The 26,696-nt window shown below is 36.9% G+C and overlaps 1 protein-coding gene across 3 annotated transcripts in view; it reads right to left on the bottom strand.

The window, feature by feature from the left end:
- Positions 1-25,160, bottom strand: part of Znf280d (zinc finger protein 280D) — a 92,622-nt gene extending 67,462 nt beyond the window's left edge. For 2 of the 3 annotated variants that reach the window (XM_023712447.1, XM_004628876.2), the window contains exons 1-6: positions 24,500-24,530; positions 24,129-24,174; positions 18,944-19,093; positions 16,226-16,291; positions 15,986-16,125; positions 1,464-1,581 (exon numbers count right to left, since the gene is read on the bottom strand). In XM_023712447.1, coding sequence (XP_023568215.1) covers positions 1,464-1,581; positions 15,986-16,125; positions 16,226-16,291; positions 18,944-19,082 — 463 coding nt within the window. In that variant the 5' untranslated portion in view covers positions 19,083-19,093; positions 24,129-24,174; positions 24,500-24,530. Of the gene's footprint in view, positions 1-1,463; positions 1,582-15,985; positions 16,126-16,225; positions 16,292-18,943; positions 19,094-24,128; positions 24,175-24,499; positions 24,531-25,150 lie in introns of those variants that run through there. The other variant, XM_023712448.1, reaches the window with a different exon arrangement.
- Positions 25,161-26,696: the final 1,536 nt, after the last annotated feature.

The following is a 26,696-nucleotide window of genomic DNA, read 5'->3' as shown; positions in this document are numbered from 1 at the left end:
ATTTAGTTCAGTGGTAGAGTGCTTGCCCAGCATGCACCAGGTCCTGGGTTCAATATCCAGCACCAAAAGAATTAGAAAAATAAAATGAAAGATGTCCAGTAAGATAGCTCAGCAGACTAAGGGCCTGCTTAGGCAAGTGCAGGGATCGGGGTTCAATCCCTGACACCACAGGACAGGCTGACCCTGCCCTTGGGCCACAGAGGCTGGGCGTGGTGGGACACACCTATAATCCCAGTGCTGGAGAGGCTGAAACAGGAGGATCAGTACAAGTCTGAGCTGCATAATGAGACCCTGTACCAAATTTTCTCCATTTCTTTTCATTCTTACACATTCCATTAATTGGACGTTTGCTAAGTATCTAACTGGCACTCAGAAGTGTGCATTAAAGGAAGTACTATTAAAGTGGATGCATCCCCAGAATCCCAGCACTCAGGAAGAGGAGCTAAGAGAGTCACTGAGTTCAGGGCCAGCCAGGCCAACAAAAGTGAGCTTAAGGCCAGCCTGCACTTTACAGTGAGGCCCTATCTCAAAAAACAAATGCATAAACAATAAATAAACAGATAAAATGGAAAAACAATTGAATCAGTACTATTACTATTTTAAAAAATTGTAAAAGAGTATGGTGAATTCTCCACACTGTTCTGCTTAATAAACTAAGAATTTTTTAAAAATCGTATCTCTCTCTCTTAGGTCAAATATTTGCAATACAATACACACAAATAGCTAGCATACGAAACTTTTCTGTTTGGTTATAAGGAAATTTCAACTTGACAATATTCCTTTATAGCATACTAATGTATTTTAGGTTTAATGAAAAACTTTATCATAGTGTTATATACACAAACTTTAAATCTTCAATAGGTAAATTTCATTACTCATCCAAAGGGATTTACTGAGTATTTACTATGTATAAATCCCTATACAAACAAATCACTTTTAAAAATCATACTTAACCATCATACTGAAATCAGTATTGGAATAGACTACTATTCTATTAACTTAACTAAGATACCAACTATAGCCATATATTTTTTCATACTAGTGGTTATGTAGACTTTAAAACATAAATAAATAAAACAAAGTCTTGCTATGTAGAACAGGATGGCCTTTTGTTTCCCAGGCTGGCCTCAACCTCACAGCGGTCCTCCTGCCTCAGCCTCCCTAGTGCTGGGATTATAGGCATGCACCACCATGCCCAGTGAAAAAAAATTTAATAGAGTATTTAGAATATCTAAGGACTTCTCTCAGAAATTAAGACCTCTTGTTGTTTTTTGAGTGTATCCAAGTGAGAATGAACTCAAAACAGTTTATCCAAGGATATATATATATATATACTCCAAAAAGGCATTTGAAAGTCATTATCACCAGTTCATGACATAAGGGTACAGGTTTCAAAACAGAAAGATATTTCCATACTCATCTGTTTTCTTTTGGCATTTTTAGAGAAAAGAACTAAAACCTACCTGTCATAGAAAGTGTTGGTCCCCTTTGGTAATGTGATAATCCTGCATCCTGGGTCAAATCAAACAGTAACTCTGAAGAATTATTAGATACAGTTTGCGATGCATTCGTTATACAACCCTGTTAAAATATTTTAAAGAACAGATATTATATCTATTTACTAGTTATAATTATCTTGCTCAATAAACTTTTATAAAGGCAAATTTAACAATAGACCAATAATTTCAAGGATAATTCTGATGATTCAATTATTAGTAAGTATAAAACCAAAAAGTAATTACGAATTTGTAAAACTGATCCACAGAAGTTGAAAGCAAGCTAATATAACCGCTTTACTCCTTACTAGCTAACTATAACCAGCCTAGTTTAGGGACAAATTCTAGTACAACTTTTTCAACACAAAAAAAAAAGAACTCCCTTCCTATCAGTAAGACTGATGCACTGTATGGTGATTCTAACAATGCAGTATTACCATCAAAGAGCAATTAATAGTGAAGCAGGACTTAAAAAGAAGAAAAAAATGTTTCCCCAACCTAAGAAACCTCCCTCTAGATTTATCCCTCCCTCCAGCTGCTGTCCTTTGTTCTAATACTGATAAAATCAGTAACTTTTGTCCCCGTACAGAAGTTTTATAACCTCCTGTGCTCATAACAATCTGTCATGCCCAAGCAGGGCCACTAAGATATGCTAAGTTGCAAAGCTGTCAGAGCTTGACAAGCTGCCTGCTTTTTTTCTCCTTCTGCAAACCTACTTCCCTACCCACAAGTTTCATGTCTTTAAAGAGACCAATTCCCTCAACAACATGTATAAAACTAGAGCCCTTCCTTAGTTCAGGGCTCAGCCCTTTGGACACCAGTCCTCTGAGTCCATGTACCTCTTACAAGAAATCATGTTTCACCCCTCATCTCTTAAAATCTGCAACATCGCCTGGGAATTATGAAGGGAGTAGAGACAGCAGGCACCCTGGGTCCTTTGCCTGCAGGGCCAAGTGGTCCACTGGGGAGACTCCAAGACCTCCAGTGCCACTGGGTAAGACCTAAACTCAGCAAATCAGCTCTCTCACAGCCCCAATGTACCCCTAGTCAACACAGCAAAATTGGAGAGGATACAGGAAGAGTGTGAAGCAGCATGTTACAGGACAATGGTAAGCTTATGGGGCCCAAGGTAGAACCCAGCCCACAAGAATGGAAAGGAGAGCTTGATCACCTCCCAGAATGTACCAAGTAGTCTGACTTAGACTGAGTTGGACTAAACCTATAGCCCCAAGTCAGGATCAGTGAAGTGGCCCACAGCAATAGTTCCTCACAAGAGGTATGCCCAATAGTCAGACCCAGGCAAGTCTGGATAAAACCTAAAGCCAACCTGGAAAAGGAACCTGGGATGGGGGAGGTATATGATTGTGTATGAATGAGCAGAATTAAGTGAGTGGGGCTGCAGGTCTCAGTGTGGACTATCCATGCTGGACAGGTGTGGGGCCAACCAGAACTAGTAGCAATCAGCATAAATAAGTTACGGGATCTAAGTTTGGACTTACACAAAGCCTCTGACTGCAAAGCAGCTCCTGAAAACTCCTGTAACGGGGATGTTCTAATTTGTCTAAGGCAAAATGACTCAGTGAAGGACTGGGAGATAGCTCAGTGACTTAAGTGCCTACCTGGCAAGTGCAAGGTCCTGAGTTCAATCCCTGGTACCAAAAAAAAAAAAAAAAGGCTCAGTGATTTATGCTGCAACAAACAACAAATGGGAGGAAAAGCACTGAAACACAACCCATTAGAATGTATGTGAAAGACTGACCTTATCCTCTGTTTAAAAAAAAAATGTAAATTATAAGGTCCAAAAAAGATGTTCAAAATCTTTCATTTCCCCAAACACCAAAGAGTGAATCAACAGGGGCTCAATCCCTCTTTCCCATGAAGGAAGTTCCCGTGGGCAAGGGAAAATCAGGTGCAACAAATCATAGCTAACTGATTTGCTTTTGGCTTCCAATTTAATTTTGTATTACTGTTTGGTTAATATGTTTAAAACATTTCTTATGCATTATAACTACTTAAACTATAACTGCAGGATTAACTTGCTCTTTTGTTGTCTAATGGTTTAAGATAAAAATACTGATCGAAGGTTACTTGGAAGTCTGTTGGCAGTTAATCAAATTTAAAAAGTAACAATCTGAGATCAAAATAAAATATTTTCAAAAAAGAAAAGGAAATTTTTAAACCCAAGTGGCTGCAGCCAAGCCAGTTATAAAGTTTATAATAAATGGAAAAGAAAAAATATTAAAAGACTTTAAATATAAAAGACAAACTTTTGACATGAAAGGATTTTTAAAAACTTGTCCTGCTAAAAAGACAGATGACAATATAGAAAGTTCACATACGCCCCCCAAAAGCTTATGGAGTACTTTCAAAAAATATGCAATTTCCTAATTGGTTTGGTAGAGCACAGGCTGCTCCTTCTAAAAGCACCTTGTTACTCAAAAGGAACTGGGGAAGGGAGGGATGATCAGTCACTCCTGCCTAGGTCTCAGCAATCCTCTTCATTTGACTTGGTCTTTAACACCCAAAGAAATACTAAACATATCTATTGGCTTTGATATTAAAAAAACATTGGTTATTACAGAGATGATAGACTTTTATGTGGTAGTAAGTGTACATGTGGTCATTAACACATTTAAAATTCTTTGTAAAACTAACTGGCCTTCCTTTGATGTTTGGTGGCCAGCTGAGGGGACAACAGATTAAAAAAACAATTGGGCACATATATCAGGTAGTGACCAGGGCCAGAGGACAGCAAGGACATCGACATCTACTCATAGCTAAGAATAGTCCAGACCTAACCTACATGGCTACAACCCTGCCTGGCAAACATATTACAAAACAGGCATGGCCTAAGCTAAACCTAAAACAAAAGAGATAAAGACATGAGCCCTGCTGGGTGCCACTGGGATGAAAGAAAGCACTGCATAAGGCTAACATTAAGGAGTGCCTTGCCCAGCTGGGCAAGACATCAAAGAATGAGCTCCAGTGACACTTGGTAGTGGAGGAAGTGCAGCAGTGCCATGAGGCTGAAGAGCACGCACTGAAGAGCCTGAGAGCTGAGGATAAAGCAGTGCTGGAAGACACTGAGCAGCTCAAGGCCAACATCAAAGAGGCCTGCAAGAGTGAACAGAACAGAAGGTAGCTTGCCAGCTACAGCTGGCCCAGGAAACTTCCCAAAAGCAACTACAGACAGAGAAGACACATGAACATGCCTGAGTGAGTGCCTGTGTGGCAAGGCAGAAGCAACCTGGCAAGTGACTAAAGAGGCCAAGGAGGCTCGAGAGCATGCTGAGTGTGAAGCAATGCAGTCCCACCAGCAAAGAAATAGCAGCTAAAGCAGCTGCCAGAGGAACTGACATAGGCTAAGGCTAAGGTCCAAGTCCTGAGGAGAAGCTGTGCAAGAAAGCCAAACAGGAGGCAGCCCAGAGGGCACAGGCAGAGCAAACACTCTTGAAGCAAAAACAAGCAGCTGATAGAGCTAGAAAACCACAAAAAGCTTACAGAACAGACACTACAACAGAAGGCCCAGTAGGAATGGGAGCAAATGTCAGAGACAGAAGCCACACTAGAAAAACAGCAGCAGCTGGCCAAGGCACATGCCGAGGCCAAGGTACAGGCACAGCCAGAGACACAGAATGGCAACAGTGAGTACAAGAGTAGGTGGCATGGTGGAAAGAGGCAACAATGAACACACAACAGCAGAAACACAAAATCCAGAAAAAGCTAGCTCCCCTCCAACAGAGCTCGGAGGCAGAAATCCATGTCAACACTCAGCAGGCAGAAGCAACTAAACAGCAGACTGCATATCAAACAGAAGATCCACATGGTACACCTACAGCTGGTGATCCAGTCATGAACATAAAACAGCTCACCTTAACTATGTACCACCAAGGATTCAGAAACTCTCCTACAACTGTTAGAGAGACACTGGACACTGACCTCAAAGCCTTCATCACATTGGGGGTAGCTGCACCTTGCCACAGTATGTACATGACCTTCTTTTAGCAACCCCCCTCCAAGGACCACTATCAAGACTCTTTCATCTATTTTGGAAGGGTAGATATAAGGTATCTAAACAAATCCACAAATTTGCCAACAGGTAGTCAAATAGTTAGGCTTCATAGTGATACAAGCAGAGTGCCAATTAGGCATTGAGCAGAAACAGGCTGTTTATTTCTTCCCAATTCCAACTACTGGTGCCACATAAAAAAGTTCTTGGGGCCAATAGAATTCTGTCATATCTTGATCCCAAGTTCTCACTTATGGCTAAGCCTTTATATAAAACCCCCAAAGGAAGGGGAAAGAGCCCCTCCCCTGGGAAGCTGACCAGGAAAAAACATTTTAAAAAATTAAAAAGGCTCTAATTCAGGCCCCAGTCTTAGGTCTATCACATATAACCAAGCCTGTCTCTTTGTATGTCGACAAATAAAAGAAAATTATCAGAGGAGCCCTAATTCAGGTTGAGATCTTGATATCACATTGTAATACACCTAGACTTTGTGGCCTTAGAATGGCCTCCAAGCTTAGGACACTTGCTGTCACTGACTTGCTGACACAGGAGGCTGACAAGCTGACCTTGGAACAACAGCTGACCATTCAAATATCACAGTTACAGCCTTAACAGACCAGAAAAGGCACTACTAGTTGTCAAATCCAAAGACAACTAATATCAGGTCCTTCTCTGCAAAACTCTATAGAATCAGTAAGTACTCTTAACACAGCTACCACAGACGAAGTTATTCTCTAGCCAAGGAGATCTCATAGATCACCCCCGGAGGACTCAGATGTTGATACGTTACAGATGCAAATAGCTCTGTACTAGAAGGGGTCCTCCGGGCAAGGCATGCCAATGGTGACATTGGAATATGTGATGAAAGCTCAGTCTCTACCTACTGGAACTTCAGTCCCAAAGACAGAAATAACAGCTTTAACAAGGGCTCTTTCTCTAGAAAAAAACAAAAAAGCTTAACATTTATACTGATTCAAAATGTCTTTACTATGCTACATGTTCACAGAGCTATACATAAGGAAAGAGGGCTATTAACTGCTTGGAAACAAAAATAAAGTCCAAAACCATTTTTTACAACTCCTAGAGGGTGCATGGGCCCCAAAGAAAGTAGCTTGTTATACGCTGATGAGGATATCAACAGACTAGAACATTAAAATCCAGAGAAAACCAAAAGACAGGGAAGCAAAACAAGCTGCTATGACAGTCCCCAACCCAAAAGAGGGGTGATGGCCATGCCCTCATCCCAGAGCCTCCTCTCCCAGAAACCCCAAACTACTCTCCAAATAAAAAATTAAAGGTAAAAAAAAGTCAGCCCAGGAATCCAGATTTTTTTTTTTTTTTTTTTTTTTTTTTTTGCAGTACCTGGGATTGAACTCAGGACCCTGCGCTTATTCTACTGTGCTATCTCCCCAGCCCGGGATCTAGAAATTGTATCAAGATGAGATCCAGGGAAACAGCTCAGTGGCAAAGTGCCTGCCTGGCAAGTGGAAGGTCCCGAGTTTGATCGCCTGTACCACAAAATAAATAAATAATTCTCTGATCTTTCACCAGAGAACTGGCCAGAAGACCATCCATCCCTAAAAGGATTACCACCAGGTTTATAAGACAATGCCATCAAAGATCTCACATGGGATAAGTGGAGCTTGAGGTGTTTGCTAGGACATAAGTTCTATATACTGAAGCTCACTGCCATCACTCAAGCTAACAGTGAACAATGACTAACCTGTGCTCAAAACAATTTGAGACAAAGGGCCCACTCAATCCCTAGGTGTTAGGATTGGGAGCTACCCCTTGTAAAATGTTGCTTTAGGGCTGGGGAGATAGCTCGGTGGTCTAAGCACCTGCCTGGCAAGCACAAGGACCCAGGGTCGATCTCTGATACCACATAGTGTGCTGGCCCCAAAATCCCAGGTGCACTGTGCTGGCCACTGAAACCAAGCATGGTGGCATGTGCCTGTAATCCCAGTACTAGAGAGACTGAGACAAAAGGGTCGTTATGATTCTGAGCTGTGTAGCAAAACCCTGTATCAAATAAATAAATAAATAAATAAATAAATAAATAAGACTTTTCAACAAAACTTGCTTACATACTTCACTGAACTGCCCTGAGCAGGAAACTACTGGCAATTATTGGTGCTTGTCTATACCTTCTCAGGATGGGTTGAGGTCTTTCCCATCTATACAAAAGAGGCGAAAACACCATTAAGAGGTATCATCTTAAGATTTGGACTACCTCTTACCTCGCAGTCAGACAACGTACTAGCACTCACGGCCTGGGATTCGCATGGATGTTAAAAATAAAGTAAGAGGTACACTCAGCCTACCAGCCAGGAGCTCCAGGAAAGTGGAACACATGAACTAGATAGTCAAACAAAAAATATTGCCAAAAAAACCACTTGAGAAGGGATAAAGGCCTGCCCGTGGTCCTCCTCCAGGTGCATGCATCCCCATAAACACATTGGGTATTCCCTTATCAGCCATCCCCAGTCATAGGTCAGATCATGGGTGATCTCTGTGGGAACTGAAAGAAATTACCCTGAGAAGACAGACACAGGCTCTGAAAATAGCCATGCAAGATATCAATGGATAGACACAAGAAAGGGTGTCTATAAGCCCTATAGACCAAATAAACACCTTCAAGCTCAGGGACTTCAAAATCTAACCTCCCTGTGGCCCATATAGGTTGGGCCACATGATATAATCTTAATCTACTACTGCTGTTAAAGTTACAAAAACTGTGCCTTGATTCCACCAGTCAGCTGAAACTGGCCGCCCAAGACAAGTAGATCAACCAATAGGATCCAGATCATCTTGAGTCAGCTGATTCAACAACAAAAGCCAGCCACCACCAGAAACAGCAACCCTAGTAACCCTGGAAGCTGACCAGTCAATGCACAAGTGAAGCATAAAGATCAACATAGTAACAATGACAACATAAATTTCTTTTCCTTTTGCTGAAATTCTTCCTCTACCCCTAACCGGGTGAATACAGATGATAATGATGCTCTGATTAAAACTCCTTTATAGAAAGCATCAAAGGGGTAAATTAGGCAGGACTTGAAAAAAAAAAAAAAATTTCCCCAACCTAAGAAATCTTCCTCTAGATTTACCCCTCCCTGCAGCTGCTGTCCTTTGTTCTAATATTGATAAAATCAGTAACTTTTGTCCCTGTACAGAAGTTTTATAACCTCCTGTGCTCATAATATCCTGTGATGCCCTAGCAGGGTCACCAAGATATGCTAAATTGCAAAGCTATCAGAGCTTGACAAGCTGCCTGTTTTCTTTCTCCTTCTGCAAACCTGCTTCTCCACCCACAAGTTTCATGTCTTTAAAGAGATCAACTCCCTCAACAAGTATAAAACAAGAGCCCTTCCTCAGTTCAGGGCTCAGCCCTCTGAACACAAGTCCTCTACATTCATGTTGACCTATAATAAATCCTCCTGTTTCACTCAAGGTCTCTCCAGTCTCTTAATTCTGCAACCACAGGAGTCAGCAAAATTTGGGAGCATAAACAAAACAGAACAATAGAGAATATATGGACATGACTACAAAAAGTAAAAACCCATTCAATTAAAATCCCACATGTAAAATATCAAGGCCAACAAATCTAAAATATCAAGGCCAAGTAATCAATCTATGATATTGTATATCAGTACTAGTGAATACAGCACAATATGAATTTCAGAACCATCTCTTTTCTGGAGAAATTTCTGTAAGCTATGGGTCAGAAGGAACAAATGGGCTGGGCTCTTTGATGTCTCAATGGTCGCACCGAGAGATGCACTGGTCTAGACATTTTCAGCCCTTTCATCAGGACAAAGGTGGTCCAGGCTAGCAAAAACATCTCAAGAAAGCAATAAAAATGTAAGATGAATCAAAGCAGTGGTTGAGAAAAACCAAATACAGTGTAAAAAAGTATAATAAAGGTGTAAGTAAGCATACACATATTTAGTATAATTATGAAAAACCTGACTAATTTGGTTATATATAGTTAATATTTATTAAATATATATGTACACAGTCTCTAATACTCCTTATAAAACACATTCTTGGGGAGAATAAACTCTTAAAGTGACTTCTGAATTACTTTATGTATCATGATATACAGCAAGAATGTTTTTAAAAATTTTTAAGTCAAAAAGAAAAAATGGTTAAAGAGAAAAATAGCCAAAAAATATAAGACAATTAAAAAACAAAATATGAAAGATATAAACCAAACACTTTTCCTACTTACAAAAAATGCAAATAAAAACAATAGTGATGTTTACTGAACTGGCATTGTTTTAAAAATATTTACTAAAAAATGAAGTCATTACTCTTAAAAGTGTGAAGATCATGAAAGTCAAATAATAACTATAGAAATTGCAAGGAGACTGACAATAACTGCAAAGTAAGATGGTGAATAGGCTCTTGTGAAAGATAAAAGGAAAACTGGTAAAATTCTAATAAGGATTACAGACTAATTAGTGACTGCCTAGTTGTGCTAAGACATGTGGCTTACAGGAAGCTGGGTGAGAGGAATGCAGAAACACTATACTATTTTTCCATAAGACTAATACTACTTTGAAGAAAGTTAAAATTAAGAAGAGCCAGTCAGATAGCTCAGCAGATTAAAGCACCTGCTTAGGCAGAGTACAGCAGCTGGGGTTCGATCTACTGCATGCCATACCGGTCCCACCCCTGGGGTACATTGAGATGGTGACTGAGACTGGGTATAGTGGCACACACCTGTAATCCCAGGGCTTGAGAGGCTGAAAACAGGAGAATCATTACGAGTCTGATCTACGTAATGAGACCCTGTAAACCCTATATGCCCTGTACTAAATACATTAAAAAAAATAAAAATAAAACATTCAATAAAATTAAGAAGTAACAATAGCTGAGCATAATGGTGTGGGCCTATAAATCCAGAATTTAGAAGGCTGAGGCTTGCTGACAGGGTGAGTTGGAGGCCAGCCTGGCATACAAAGTATATTCAAATTCAGTGTGCATGACATGTGGATCCAGTCCAAAAAACAAAAACAGAAAAGTAGTGATGATATTTACTACAGGCAAAGCAGAAGTTACACTTTTGGCAGTTTGCATAAATACCTTAATACCTTTCAAAGTCTTTAAAAGCCGGGAAGATAACTCAGTAGAATAAGCGCTTGCTTGGCAAGCACAAGGTCCTGAGTTCAATCCCTGATACCACAAAAAAATAAATAAATAAATAAATAAATAAATAAATAAATAAAAATAAATAAAATGACAGAGAAGAAAAGTGACTTTAAAATAAATAAATAAAAGCTTACTCTGATCCAATTATTCTATTATTAATATTCGTGGTAAAAATGAAAGTTTAGTGGAAAATGATTCATAAAAGCAAAAAACTGTAACCTACACATACAGTACAGAGAGGGATAAGCACAATGTCACACAACTACTAATAACAAGTTTTCAACGGGGCATGGTAGTACGTATCTCTGAAGCAGAAAAACTTCCCTGAGTTTGAGGTCAGCCTCAGATCCACAGTGAGTTCAGAGCAACCTGAACTATATAGCAAGACTGTCTCAAAAACAAACAAATTTATTTTAAAAATCAGGCTTTTTTGTTTTAGAAATATCCAATGGGGCCGGTGAGATAGCTAAGGAGGTAAGCACTTGCTTAGAAAGCTTAGGCAAGCGCAGAGACCCTGGTGTGGTGCCATGCCAGTCTCACCCCTGGGCGGGCTGAGCCAGCCAGAGTCTGGGCATAGTGGCGCACCCCTGTAATACCAGCTCTGGGGAGGTTGAAAACAGGAGGATCACCATGAGTCTGAGCTGTGTAGTGAGACCCTGCCAACAACCAAATACATTAAAAAAACCAAAACCCAAAACCCACAGAAATATCCAATGACATGTTCTGAGTAGAATGTTCAGTGAAAAGAGAAATATGTATTAGTATTTACAGTATGATCCTGATTGATACATGCCTGTTTCTAAATTTTCCCCAAAATATATATTATTTTATAATAACATAAGGGTTTTCTTTTATGCTCATAAATTAGGGATAATCAAGTTTTAAGAATTTTGATGTTACTTTTCTATTGATAAAAAATTATTAAGAAGTTATAACAAGATGTGAGCATTTGAGATTCAATGTGTAGGATGAAAAAAAAGATCAGGAATGACATAAGATCCAGCCAGGCACAGTGATACATGCCTATAATCTCAGAGCTTGGGAGGCTGAGGGAGGAGGATCACTGTAAGTTTGAGATCAGTATGGGCTATGTAATAAGTTCAAGGCCAGCCTAAATTATATAGTATAACCCTGTCTCAAAAAACCCAAATAAATAATAATACCATATGACTTAACTGCAACAAAACACAATCTTAGTTCAAGGTAAATATTTTCTTAAATATTTGTACTTTAAAAATATAGAAATATGCACTGCAGTTTCTAAAGTAGCTCCTTCACAGAAGCATTATAAAGTTAATACTGTTTAACTTTATTGATGGAGCTAAAATTAGAATCTAGGAATTATAAAGCCCATGTGCTCAGGCTAGATCACACTGACTTTATAAGCAATAATAATAATAAATTCCAACCCAATGTACTTGAAAGAAATGTTAAAATACAAAGACATTCCATAAAAAAATACAGAGAACATGACATAAAATGGAAAATAATTGTATTTATTCAAGCCAGTGGCTTCTAAAACTCAGGAGAAAAATCCCTCAAGTAAGACTTTCGACTCACTATACTTACCACTCTTGTTATTCTTAACTATATACAACAGATTACCAGGAATTTTTAAAAACTATCTTCACCAGGCCCCACCCAAACCAACCAAATAAAATGTTCTTTTTCTAAAAGAAGTACAGGATTGGGAAACTCCAATTAAAATGCTTTGATTTAAAAACTATGCCCACCCAAAAAACCCAAAAAACAAAACAAGAGTAAGAAAATGTTCTAGTGTCTAACTTTTATAATACCAAAGATTCTACTCCTTGCTTTTGTTATTTTCCCCTAAAAGTCTAATGTTAGAAAGATTTTTACATATCAAATAACATTAAATAATCAAGTTTTAGGGCATGGGGAGATAGCTCAGAAGAATAAGCGCTTGCCTGGCAAGCCCAGGGTCCTGAGTTCAATCCCCAGTACCACAATAAATAAATAAATAAATAAATAAATAAATAAATAAATAAATAATCAAGTTTTTAGTTTCCCCTAAATGCCAAACAACATACGATAAGCATGAGAAGCCCCTAAGTTAATTTTAATTGAATTATTATCCAACTATTTTTACATTCTGAGCTTTCTACCTCACTGGAAGAACATTCATTATATTTTCAAAATGTTAGAAAATAATAGCTTTGTGGAATCACACATGATCAAAGATACTCCTCTGCTCACTTTGTTACTAGTTTTTTAATAAAACTTTTTAAAATTGTATTACTATTTTTCAAAGCCAGTGGTACCTAACTCTCCTGCTTCAAGTTGACCCTTTTGCACATTTAAAAATTAGTGAACCCCAAGAGATTTTGTTGTTAGTTATATCTATTGATACTACAGTAGAAGCTAAAAGGAAAATTTTGAAATATTTACTAGTTCATTTAAATAATAATAAACCCATTAGAGATTAACATAAACACTTTTTTTTAAAAAGTGACTTTCAAACACATACACACACAAAAAAAAATTTGTGAAGAGAGGCAGTTTTACACTTCGGTAGTATACCAAAACTCAACAGTTGGGATTTTTTTAAAGGTCTGTCACAGTGTAGATTCTAAAAATATATTCCTGATTTTTTTTGTACCCTTGTTCCTATAAAATGGCCAGTCTTTACCCATCTGCACTTTTATAACATATACATTTCTAGCAACTAGAAAATACTGGTTTCACTGAATAATGCAGATCTTTGAAATGTTCACAGAGTTCATGACACAGTATCAAAAAGTCTTACTTTTAAGTACAGTGACCACCAACAGGGTCAAAATATTGACGAGCTGTGGCAATCAGCATCACAGTTAAGTTTCCAAAAGTCTAACTTTGTCCTTGAAAACAGAAATTTTATCACTAGTAAGAAAACTACTATCAGTTGTTTTTCTTGAATTGGCAGGTGCATTCTGTCCACTTTTTAGGAAATGTCTGCCAAATATTCAAGACTAAAAAACTCTGTATGGTAGAAAGACTATCATCCCCACCTCTTGGTAGTCATACCCTTTGTGACAGCTTTCTTTGATTATAGGTAGAACTTCTGACTAGCTTCTCAGTAACAGAATACAGCAAAGGTGAGAGGATATATATGATTTTGTGCACATAATTATGTTACATAAGATTATAATGACTTTCGTAAAACATTCTCACTTGCTACCTCCGAGAAAACAAGGTGCCATGTTGGGAAGACCCACTTGGCAAACAGCAGGCAAAAAACTCGCAAGATAGTAGGACTCTCAGTCTGACAACCCCCAAAGGCTTGAATGTTACCAAAAGCCACGAAAGCTCAGAAGCAGATATTTCCCCACAGAACTTCAGATGACAGCATAACTTAAGAGACCGCATCTTGTATGTAGCCTGTGATGTTAAAGAAGAAAATAAAGCCAACCATGGTGACACTTGACCACAGAAAATGTAAGATTGTGAGACAATAAGTGTGTATTTTTTAGAGTCATGTATGTTTGTGTTAGTACTGACATAAAGAAATAAATCATGGTGTGTCAATCAAGCAAACTTGGTGTGGGTTGTTCTCTTGTTTTGTTTTTGTTTTTTACAAGCAGGTAGTTTAGCTCACAAATTGAATCAAAGAAGTGCTTTTCTTCCAAAAATTGATCACAATTATGACAGAAGGGTCTTATATATACTACCCACTTCATCACATAAAATATTGAAGACTTACTCAACAGTACAGTTAACAACATTAGCAACATGAATTGATGTTTAATGTATTTTAAAACTTCATGGAAGTGAGCATAGTTGAACATTTTTAACTATAAGCACACACAGCTGATGACTAATAAAAGCTATCACTTGGTGCCACCATCTGATTCACAGCAAGACACCAGCAGCTCCCTTACCACTGTTCTGTATCATCAATGTAAACGTCCACACAGAGAAAGGCAGATTGATTCCAATGACAATAGTGCTGATTCCCAAACCCCAGGAAGTCTGGGAGCCCCAGTGGTGTAGCCCACCCCTTGAGAAATTCTTAACTAAGGAAAGCTTTATTTATTTATTTGTTTGTTTGTTTTTTGGTGGAACCAGGGATTGAACTCAGGTCCTTGCGCTTGCCAGGGAAGCGCTTATTCCACTGAGCTATCTCCCCAGCCCCCAGAAAGCTTTATTTTTAAAACATATACATTCATACACAACATTTGTAAGTACACATTTATATTCCTCTAAACTCTGGTTTAGTTTAGTTTGAAATCCTAGATCCAACATCTGCAAGCTATCTTAAGAAAATCATTTAACCTCTATAACTTTCTTCAATTATAAAATGGAAATAATAGTATCTACTTCATAGGGATGTTTGAGAATTAAAGGAGATTATTTATATATAGCATTTAGCATAATAAATGATAATTATTGCCATTATTCCTTACTTTTCATTAATGTTTTTTAAGCTAGGTTATGAAGATGTATTTTTAAAATAAGTCATGACTACCTCTCAATAATTTTCCCAATTAAGTATACCTAGCCAGATCCAGATGTGTAATGTACAGCTGTAATACCAGCACTTGGAAGGTCAAGTTCAAGGTCAGCCTTGGCTTCATAGTGAGTTCAAGGGCAGGCTAATCTATATAGTAAGTCCCTGTATCCAAAAATAAATAAATAAAATTGAAAAACACTTGGCTGAGTTAGCAATTTTACACACTTTGCTTTTATGTAATAGTCACTGATAATCCTTTTTTTTTTTGTAATTTGGTACCAACAATCAAACTCAAGACCTTGTGCTTGTCAGACAGGCACTGTGCCACTGAGCTATATTCCTGGCCTTTTTATTCAAGTTTTGACAGCACAGTTTTCAGTACAGTATCTATTCAATTTTAGCATATTTCCTAATATGTTAACAGGTTGGATACTTTTTTGTTTTGGGGTATCAGGAATTGAACTCAGGACCTCACACTTGCCAGGTAGGAGTTGTGCTGCTGAGCTATCTCACTAGCCCCACAGGTTGGGTACTTAAGTCCTGCAGTTATTACTTTCTTTGTTTTGTGTGGGGTTTGGGGGGAAGTACTAGGGATTGAAATCGGTTCCTTTACACTGTGCTACATTCCCAGTCCTTTCTTCATTTTTTGAGACAAGGTTTCTCTAACTTGGGCTTAAACTCATGATCCTCCTGAGTGCTGGGATTACAGGTATGTGCCACAAGGCCAAGATCTGCAGTAAATTTCTTTGGATACTAGCTGAGCTATCACAAAGCTGTTGATGAGACAATCTGAAATTTTAACTACGTATTGTCCATATTGATAAATAATAGCCTATATATCTCTAAGCTGACTATAGGTTCAAAAACACTTACAGGTTTAGAAAAAGGCTGAACAATAACAGAGCTATTTGAAGATCTAGATTCAGGATGAAAATTTACTGGCGAGGCAGACACTGGATTTGATGCTGAGTTCGTGTAGTGCTGACTTGTAGGCTTGAAAGCAGCCGTAATACCTGTATTTTAAAATTATACAATATATTGAATATGCTTCTATATAACCAACTTTGTCAAAATACTTCATTTTAAAATCAAAGTAGTACAATAATATGGTACCTCGACTCAGTGCGCCATTCTTTATTCCCCTTGAATACAAGCCAGGGTTAACTCTATTCAAAATATCTATAAAAAATTACATACATATAAACATATATTAGAATTCAGGTTTTGAATGAAATATATACCAAAGGAATTAAAAACAAATACCTATTTAAGAATAAATTTTATCTTTACATAAGAAAACAAAAGAAACATTAGCCTTAAGTATTTCATACAATAAGCAGTTTTTCTCATTCTAATGCAAAAGCCAAAGCCAGAAAAAAATGATCAGTTTGAAACATCAAAACAATCTATATGACAGAGTCTGTGTATCAGTAAAAAATTTTCAAACGTATATTTATTTATATACAAGCTATAATTCAAGCTTTCCTTGAATGGTAGCAGGTTCATACATATACTCACTCGGGTTCCTATCACTCAAAATCATAGCCTTATTGAACTGCCATATTCATTCCATTCATGCATCTAAATATCAAGTTTCATTTTGGAAAACCCCATTAATCTATCATTACTTTTGCATTCTGAAAGGGAAACTATCATAGTTAAGAATTAAATTGAACTCACAGTTTACTAGAGTATCTTATAAAAAATTTCAGATCTACAATTACAACAGAAGTCAATCTAAGCCTGACATAATTTTGAGTATCAACTTTATGTTTTCACTCTTGCACATATGTGACCTCTATTTTCTCTGGCTTTCTTAGTAAGCAACTAAAATCAGAAAAATGAGGGGGAAAAAAAAAAAGCTTAAAAGTGGCAAAAATGAAAAAACAAAAAAATCTCCAAACTCTAAATTTTTTTCCTTCATAGCAGAATAGAACTAGATCCCACATGCAATGCCCCATAATGAATATAAATTATGTACTACAAACATGTACTAATAAAAAAAAACACTTTTTTAAAAAAAAGAACTAGATCCCACCAAATCTATAAAGTAAAGGTTCACATAAAAGTACACTTGCTTTCTGATAATGTCAATGTAGTTTTCTAGAACTAAGTACTTAGGAAGTTTTACTGGAGAAAAATATGCTCAAACAACTTGTCAGTTTTCATCCAGAAATTCAAGGTTAGATATTGATTCAAACTCCGTATACATCAAAGAACTACTGCTATAACACTTTTCGTGATTATACTGCTGGGAAACTACAAGTTTTTACCCTCTTTTCTGGCAATTCTGTATGCACATGTAACTCATATTCCTTATGTTAAAACATGTTATGGGTTCCACATAAAACAACAAGAAAATAATTGAAATTTTGCATTATTTTAGTTCAGAAAAGAAATCTTACTAGAGGTCAGTTTCATTCTGATAGAATTATTTTAGAACTAATGTGTACTGTTCTAGTTGAATGCTGTTAATAGTCATCTGCAACCAGTATAAATTTAACTTGAGTCCTAACACATATTTTCAGTAAGGGATGTTGAATAACAAGTCTGCACCTCTCTGACATAAGGTAAATTAATCAGTAACTCGGAAACAATAATTACAAGAACAGAATCTTAGGCTCCACAATCACCAACCTGTGTGTCATCATGCCAAATTCATTTTATAATCTAAGAGATGTTCACTTAACATGCCATGAAACTAACAATCTGCCAATGGAAATGCTACTGAAAATTCAATTGGATAAAATACTCCCCCAGTGATAAAAATGAATAAAAATGTCATTCCAAGCTTATGAGTAAAAGGATCAAAAACAAGGCTAAAATTTTTAGAAATTTTAGTCTCATACTTTGAAGCACGACCAATAATAAATAAAAATACATTAATATCTTAGGTATATAACATTCTTTCATAAATTCTCCTGGCTTAAAATAAAATGCAAGAGCTGGGGAGATAGCTCAGTGGCATAAGTTCCTGCCTGTCAAGCGTAAGGTCCTGAGTTCAATTCCCAGTACCAAATAAAGTAACACAACATAACATAACTAAGAATTTATTTTTTCTTCCTTCTTCAAGTTTGTACACTTTCCCTCTAGATTTTAGTTTTGAGTGAGCATATTAACAAATATCAACATCTTTGCTTTAACAATGTAACAATGTCAAGGCAAATTAACTGAAAGCTAGTGATCTATAACAGGCTGTTTTATTAGAAAATCAAAAACATTTACTTGTGCTTACTGCTACATCATCAAAGTACAGAAACTGTAGGCAACGCCTTCTCTTTCATGAACAGAAATATGAGTTGCTAAAAGACTGACATGGTTAGAGGCTACAGGCCGTTAGTACATGCGTCAGAGATGGTGTCATCTTTCACTGCCTATACATTTTGTAGACATATTTGTGTGGGTGACAGTACCTTGAGGTGCAGGTGTGAGAACATCTGAGCCTAACACAAACTTATGTAATATATTCCAAAATTTTAAGCCAAACCATCTAAATCCTTTCATCTACTTGTGTTTAAGTGAGAAAAAAAGAAAAATGAAAAAGATAAACAGGTTACTCCACTATATAAAAGTTTTATTTTCTAATATCAGAAAATTTCCAGTGTCACCAGTCTAAGTCTCCTTACTAGTCTACGTCTACTTTTCTCTGTGCACATCTGGTACCTAACCTCAAGTCCTCCCCAGGTCCCTACTCAAATCCCGGTCCGGACTCTCCCAGCCTCTTGTCCCTAACTCCTTGAATAAGGACGCCAAGTTCATGGAGCCGCTCACAGGTTTCCCCCAAGAAAGGATGCTCTATGAAGCCTGGCTTCCCACACAGTAAGTACTCACTTGAAATCGCAGGCTTTGAACTTGCTATCTCCCCAACAAAGATGGGTTCATCGTCATCATCCTCCTCATCAACCTCTTTCACTTTCTTCTGCCATGGCTCCAGCTCTTCTTCTTCACATTCCATAAAGAGCTCTGCCATCTTTAAATTATCTAATTTTCAAAGAGAAAGAAGCAGTTTCCAAAAGTAAAGCAAAAACATTTTTGTAATCACAGTATGATATTGAAAACCTACTTCAATAATCCTAATGCCAATTTTTTTTTTTTTTTTGTATTTTGTGCAAGGTCTCACTAACACAGCTCAAACTCATAGTGATCCTCCTGTTTTCAGCCACCCCAGCACTGGGATTACAGGCACGTGCCAACATGCCTGGACTCCTAATACCAATTTTTGAATTTATATTTACAGGTCATGGTAGCAGCAGTAAGAAACTAAGGCCCTATCAAGATATAAGCTGGCAAAAATTTAGATAAATAGATGGTGAGAGGTGGTTGGGGGGACAAACTGATAGAGAAGATACACACACACAGATAATGGATGACAGTAATTATTTACAATGGATAGAAAATTTGAGAACACTCAATCTAATCAAAGTGAGTTTCACACATTGACAATATGATTATCTCTACAAAAAAGATTATGCTTAACTATTATCTTTAGAAAAGGCCTTAGCAAAAGGCAGGCCGACTAAGAATGAACAGATGGGAAACAAATTAGAATTAGTGAACTGGATTCAGGAATGCCAGATACACACTAAAACAAGATTGAGATGCTAGACCAAAATACAAGAAGTGAGTAAGGGTTATCCGTTGGGCAAGTTACGTATTTCTCACCTGAACAAAATGATCAAACAATATATACAGAAGGTATCACATCTTAAAAATTCTGATACAGCATACAGAACTCCTACGGAGCATGTTAGTACTTAACTCTTAAATATGGATGGATATAAGCAGAAGGAACTTTAGAAAAACCTCGTATCTAAAATACTTAAAAAAAAAAAAAAAAAAGTAACAGATACAGGTATTGTAAAGGAAAAAAATACACAGGCAAAAACCAGAAAATTAATGTATTTAGGATGTAAGACAAAAATGAATATAAAAAGTAATGTAGAGAAAAAAAATGCAAGGTCCAAAATAAGATAGCCAAAACTTTTAAATTCAGTTTTAGAAAAATCAAGTGCTAAGCTGAGTAAAAGTCCTAAAAACTGAGACTAAAAAAGAAATATATAAACGAAAAAGAGAAGATAAATTGTTAGAAAATTTCAAAAGTACAACATTCAACAAATTTACAAAAGAATAGAAGAAAAAGGTTAAGGTACATTATCCAAGAAATAATGTAAGAAAATTTCCTAGCTAGAATGTATCTATCTCTAAGTTGAAAGAGGCCACTAGCACAACATAATAATTACAATTTTCAAAGTTACAGCAATACATACGCCACAATTTTAGAACAATGGAAATAAAAATAATATACTAAAATACAATGGACCAAAGCAGGAGCAGAAACACATCATATATAAAAAAATCAAAAGAATAGAAACTATAAGACAGTTAAAAAAAAAAAAAAAAAAAAGAACATTGAAAGCTTATCAGTACTAATCTTCAACCTATAATTTGTACCCAGTGTTATGGCTGTGTCTAGATGTCCAGTAGAGCCTCATGCGGTCATGGGTGGGGCTGCTGTAAGGGTGTGTGGTTATTAAAGTAGCAGACAGACTAATTTGGAACAGTTCTGCATGTAGATAATGGAAAGCCCACTCTGGGTGTGGGTGGCGCCAAAAAAAGGGTTGGTGGCCTAGAAGGGATAAAAGGGAGAAGCAGGCTGCTGCTGTTGCTGCTTTACTAATTCACTGCTTTGCTGCCTTCTGCCTGCCATGAACTCCTCTGCAATGCCCCTCAGCCATCCACCCTGCCTTAGAGAAAGCCAACTATAAAATGGAACCTCTACAAACTGTGAGTCAAAATATACTCTTCCTTCCTTACCCTCAGGTCTAGGTTTTATCTCAGCAACACAAAAAGTAATTAAGAAACCCAGTCAAGGGCCAGGGAGATAGCTCAGTAGAATAAGTGTTTGCCTGGCAAGTGCAGGGTCCTCAGTTCAATCCCCAGTACCACACACACACACACACACACAAAAAAAAAAAAAAAAAAGAAAAGAAAGAAAAAAGAAAAGAAACCCAGCCAAATTTTTTATCAGGTATAAAGAAAAAAAAAAGATCAACAATATCACACAATGCACATCTCATACGTATCCTTTCTTAGGAAGCTGCTATAGAACCTATCAAAACATAAAAATTAATGAAAAAAACCCCACAAGATATATAATATGAAGTCCCAAGACAGTACAGAGCTGGGGAGACAGCTCAGCAGCATAAGTGCCTGCCTGGCATGAGCAAAGTCCCAAGCTCAATCCCTAGTACCACAAAACAAAACAAGACAGTATAACTTCAGTAGGCCTAGAGAACAACCAGCAGAAATGGGATCACATAAGGGTACTTTAGAGAGAGTGTCTCTAAGAAAAGAAATAGTGCAGGGTGTCGAAACTAAATGTAGTGAACTGGCATGTGAAGTAAGTTAGACGAGAAGAGAAATAAAATGTCCAGGGTTCTCGCTTAGACAATATCTTTAACTCATCATTTTTAAAGGCAATTTTTTGTTATAATAACCTAAGTATGACCAATTCTACTCTTGACTCAAAATTAGGATACTATTCTACCATAATCTTAAAATATGCTATCAGAAATAATGCTTTGAAATAACATACAAAAGAACCATTTCAATAAATGAGGTGCCAGTGTGTTAAAGCTTCTATTTAGACGTCCCCCAAAGCTTCCTGCTGCTCATAGGTAGGACTTTGGACAGTGACTGGATTGTGGGTGGGAGATACTATATTACCCCATTGATCAGTTTAGCTAACTGTCTGCAGATGGTAGACTTACTGAAGCAGAAGACCCACCCTAGCTTTGGGTGGCACCAACAGGCTTGTGTCCTGGACAGACTAGAAAGGGACAGCAGAAGGAAGATGGGCACCTCTTACCTGCCACACCAGGGACTGTGTCTTCTTTGCCATGCCACCTTGGCTTGGAAGCAGTAACCTATCGACTGAGACCTCCACAAACCTTTCCTCCCTTAGCTTGTAGGTGTTGGATATTTTGTCCCAGCAACAAGAAAGTAACTAAGACATTACCATATGGTAGATAAGACAGATACCAAGCTCTTGCGCAGGACAAGCAAAAATTCACAAAGTATACACTAATGGTAAAACAAAAGCAGCCACATCTATTAGTGATTGGGAGCAGGGAAATGGTCCTACAGTAGAAAAGTCACACAGCACACCATGCAGGCAAACCAGGCTTTTGGGCTTGAGGGTGAGAAAGAAGGCGTGTGCTTAGGGCTAGAGTTATACAGAATGGTCCTGCGGTGCAGCCAAGCTCAAATGGGTAGAGTGGAGTGACTTCCTCAGCCCCCACTGTTCCACCTGTACCACGAGTCTTTCATAATTTTGTAAAAATTCTTTCTATACATCATAAATTATCTCCTAACCTAATATTTAAATATTATAGTCTACTCTCTATTAAAAAAAAAAACCTTCCTATTTTACCTAATGTCATCAATACTATGAATTGATCCATTTCTGCTGTTTTCTTTGTTTTAGGTTATTTTGGGGTTTTTTTTTGTTTTGTTTTGTTTTGTTTTGTTTTTTGTTTTTTTCTGTGAGACAGGGTTTGCACTTCAGGTAGGCCTTGACCTCATGTAGCCCAGGCTGGCCTACTGGCAATCTGAGGAATGCCACCAAGCCTACCTCGTGATCCATTCCTTTTCTAAACTGTACCGTTTTACAAATTAGAAAAGAATTCAAGTCAGATCACTAAAAGTACTAATTTTTAATTACAATTCAAAGTTTAGTATTTTTAGATTTTAAATATAATACTTGAAATATCACTCTTTGTGCATGTCAAAGCTACTGTTTGTTTATACTTCTACCTAGCAGAGCCTTCTTTCTCACCTTTACAATCTTCACCAGTCTGTCTAGAGCATGGACTCAGCTCAAATCTTTACTATATGTACTGTTCCTAACTGTGTGAGCAGAAAAATTAGTTGAACCTACCTACAATATTTGCCTAATAGAACTGTTATGCAGATTCAACAGAATGCCACATGTAGTATCCAACTTCAAGCAGATATTCATAACTGGGTGTGGTGACATACATCTTTAATCCCAGCTGGAGGCTGAGGCAGGGGGACTGGCTGTGACTTCAAGGCCACCCAGGACATTTTGAGTTCAAGACCAGCCTGAACTATGTCAACAAACCAAACCAAACCAAACCAGCAGATACTAAAGAAAATATAAATCCTCTACTCCTACCTAAACCTTATAGAAAGCATTACAGTTTTACTTGCAATTCTGAACTACAATGACTGCATTATGCAATTAAAAACTTAATTTAACATTAATGAGCTCAACCTGCCTACCAGTTTTCTTGTATCTTAATTTTGTAAGTCCTCAACCAAACTGAGCTCACATTTCCCAATATACTAGAAAGGCAGTAAGCCTGCAGCAAATCTCTACAAACTAGGAGAACCCACATAAAGTATATTACAATCTATACTATGCTTCCCCAAAATTGCTGTGTTGAAGTCCTAATTCTCACTAACATTTATTGTGACTGATTTAGATACAGTCTATAGAAATAATTAAAATCTGGCTGCTAGATTGTGGCCTAATGCAGCGACTGGCATCCCTAATAGACAGAGAGACCAGGAAAAGCTGCAAGGAGGGAAGACCATGTGAAGACTGAGGAGCGAGGCCATCTACAAGCCAGAGAAGCCTGGAGCCCTCTCCTTACCCCCCTGGGAAGAAACTGATCCTGAAAATAAATTAATCTCTGCCTTCTTAAGATTGTGCAAAACCAAGTTTCCATTGTGTAAAACACCCATCTGTTATATTGTTAAGGCAGCCCTAGCAAATGAAGAATATCTAGACACCTTGCTCATTCTTTTTAACAGGGCTCTGCCACTGTTAAAGATATAGAATATACACTTAAGGGGAAAAAAATGTAAAGACCCATAATACCTTTATAATTTTTTAGAAATAATTATTTTGGGGGGAAGGGACAAAATACCAAAAAAAAAAAAGAAAAGAAAAAAGAAATACTTGGGATGAAATTCTGATCTTTAATCTTACCATATGACTCCAGACAAGGGAGCAAGTTATGCCTCAGTTTTCCCTCCTATAAAATGAAGATATCTATCATTACAGAGTTCATGAAATCAATTATATATATCTATACACACATATATTACTTCTTCTGCCTCTAAAAAGGTCAATTTTTAAGTTGAATATATTTGACACATAGAAGTCATTTTATATAACTTACATTCACTTCCATAACTACATTCATTCCTGAATAAACACAAATTTAATAAATAAAATGGGTTGCATCAAGCATTTACTACTTAAGAAAATCTGATAAATTACTAAATTAAAAATATTTTTTTAAAAATATCCTTTTGAAAAAAAAAATATCCTTTTGAGCCAGGACTGATGGCACATACCTGTAATCTCAGCACTGAGTTTGAGTCAGGAGGACCACTGAAAATTCAAGGCAGCCTGGGCTACCAGGAGTTCAAGGCCAGCCTGAACCATAGAGTGAAATCATTTCTAAAAAAAAAAAAAAAAAATTACAAAAGTAAGCAATAACCTAAAATTTTAGCAAATCTAACTTTTCAAGCATTAAGTGATATTAGTCTTTAAATGTTACCTGTTCTTCACATTTCAGATACAATTGTTTCTGTGAAAAAAAGATCATTTTAAATATATTTTAATTCATTCTTTTTCTAGTTTTGAATGTGTACTCGGGATACTGTAGATTGAATCCAAGGCCTTTAAATTTAGCTATCTGTCCAGTCCTTTTTTTATTTTTTTAACTTTGACACAGGGTCTCACTAATACTAACTTGACCAATCTGGGCTTAAATTTGTGATTCTTCTGCCTCAGCCCTCCTTCTAGCTTCTAGGTCTAGGTTTTTGTTTTTCCAAGTAATTCAACAACAACAACAACAAAAAAAAAAAAACCAGAAAATTAGTTGGATATATTCTATCATATATTAATTAAGTCAAAATCTAACAATTCACCTTCATGCCATGCCGGCCCCATACTCTGGGCACACTAAAAGGGTGACTGAGACTGGGTGTGGTAGCGTGCACCTGTAATCCCAGCACTTGAGAAGTTGAAAACAGGAGAATCACAAGTCTTATCGTGTGGTGAGACCCTGTAGAACCTGTACTAAATACATTAAAAAAATTTTTTTCATGGTTTTCTGTATGAAAGGTGTCATGTTAATTCCACGGAAAAACAAAGATAAATAAGTCTTTTTTTAAAATAGTGGTATAATAAACACTATTTTTAAAATGCCCAGAGCTGGGGAGATAGCTCAGTGGAATAAGCACTTGTCTGGCAAACACAAGGTCCTAAATTCAATCCCTAGTACCGTAAATAAAAAAATAAAATGCCCAAATGAATTGTTTTATTTGAAACAAGAATATGTATGATATGTGGATTCCCATGAACACACAACAACACAAATTTTACAAAACAAGCAAGCTTTTTAAAAACTTAAAGTTATGAAGAAAAGCCAAAACTTAAGACACTGGAAACCTAAAATATGGGAATACATGGCTAATTCAATCTTCACATTATCTTTATTGTTAAACTAATTAAAGCCAAGTTTTCTTATATTTCTCCTTTCAAATTACTTGGACTGAATTAGTGTACTTTTAACTTTGGAGGTTAGTACACAAATATATGAATTATTTTCCCAGGAAATTCTTAATGAATCCCCCGTTGAACTACATTCTCCTAATTGTGACATCTTATCTATATATTAGCTTGTCCCTAAACTACAATCAGGTATGGCATAATACTTATGCCATAGATAAGTACATGCTACTTCTTGTTTAACCTTAAGGGTCTACCAGTAACAACATTATAAAAAACATTTTAAGAATTACATTTACTCAACCTATAGGACTTTTATATTTCCATTAAGTGATCATATAGATATCTATAGCAAATGCTTCAGGATTTGGTGATAAGGCACACAATTTTGTGAAAGATTAACTCATATTCCAGAGAAGCAGGAAATGCCCCCAAGATATATAATCAGGCTTTTATGGCTCCAAAAAGTCTTGCTTCTATGGCTCAGAGTAAGCCATACAATAACTAGATTAAAAAAAAAAAAAAAACTACTGCAGCTACTAAGTCCAATATAAATTTCATGTACATGTTTAATACAGTTTCTCTGTGGAAGGAGAATTTCCAGTTAACTGAATCCTTCAGAATATGATCCATTCTTTTTTGGAGACTGGCTACCTAACACCTACTTCACAATTTTTTGCTTCACCTTTCATGTACATAAAATTAAACTACACCTTAATATTTTGAGAAACCAATGATATGGTAATGTTGAGTCTAAATTTTTCAAACAAGAAACTTCACTAAGGTCTTAGCACCAGTTATAGCAAAGTTTTAATCAACTGTGTCTTATAAAAATGCTTCCCATTACTAATACTTTGTTAACTATTTGCAAGGACCTTAATGACTTCAATTTTTAAGGCTAATTCTGTCAGCTTTTTTGCCAGTTTTTTTTTTGTTTTGTTTTGTTTTTGTTTTTGTTTTTGTTTTGTATTTTTAGGGAAGGGTCCACAGGGTCTTCAGGGTCTCACTCATAGATCGAACTCATAGTGATTCCCC

The sequence above is a fragment of the Octodon degus genome, unplaced genomic scaffold, assembly GCF_000260255.1.
Source record: "Octodon degus isolate 3935 unplaced genomic scaffold, OctDeg1.0 scaffold00026, whole genome shotgun sequence".
In the NCBI taxonomy this organism is placed as follows: domain Eukaryota; kingdom Metazoa; phylum Chordata; class Mammalia; order Rodentia; family Octodontidae; genus Octodon; species Octodon degus.
Note: the sequence above shows the minus strand (reverse complement) of the source record. Positions and strands in the feature narration are given on the sequence as shown.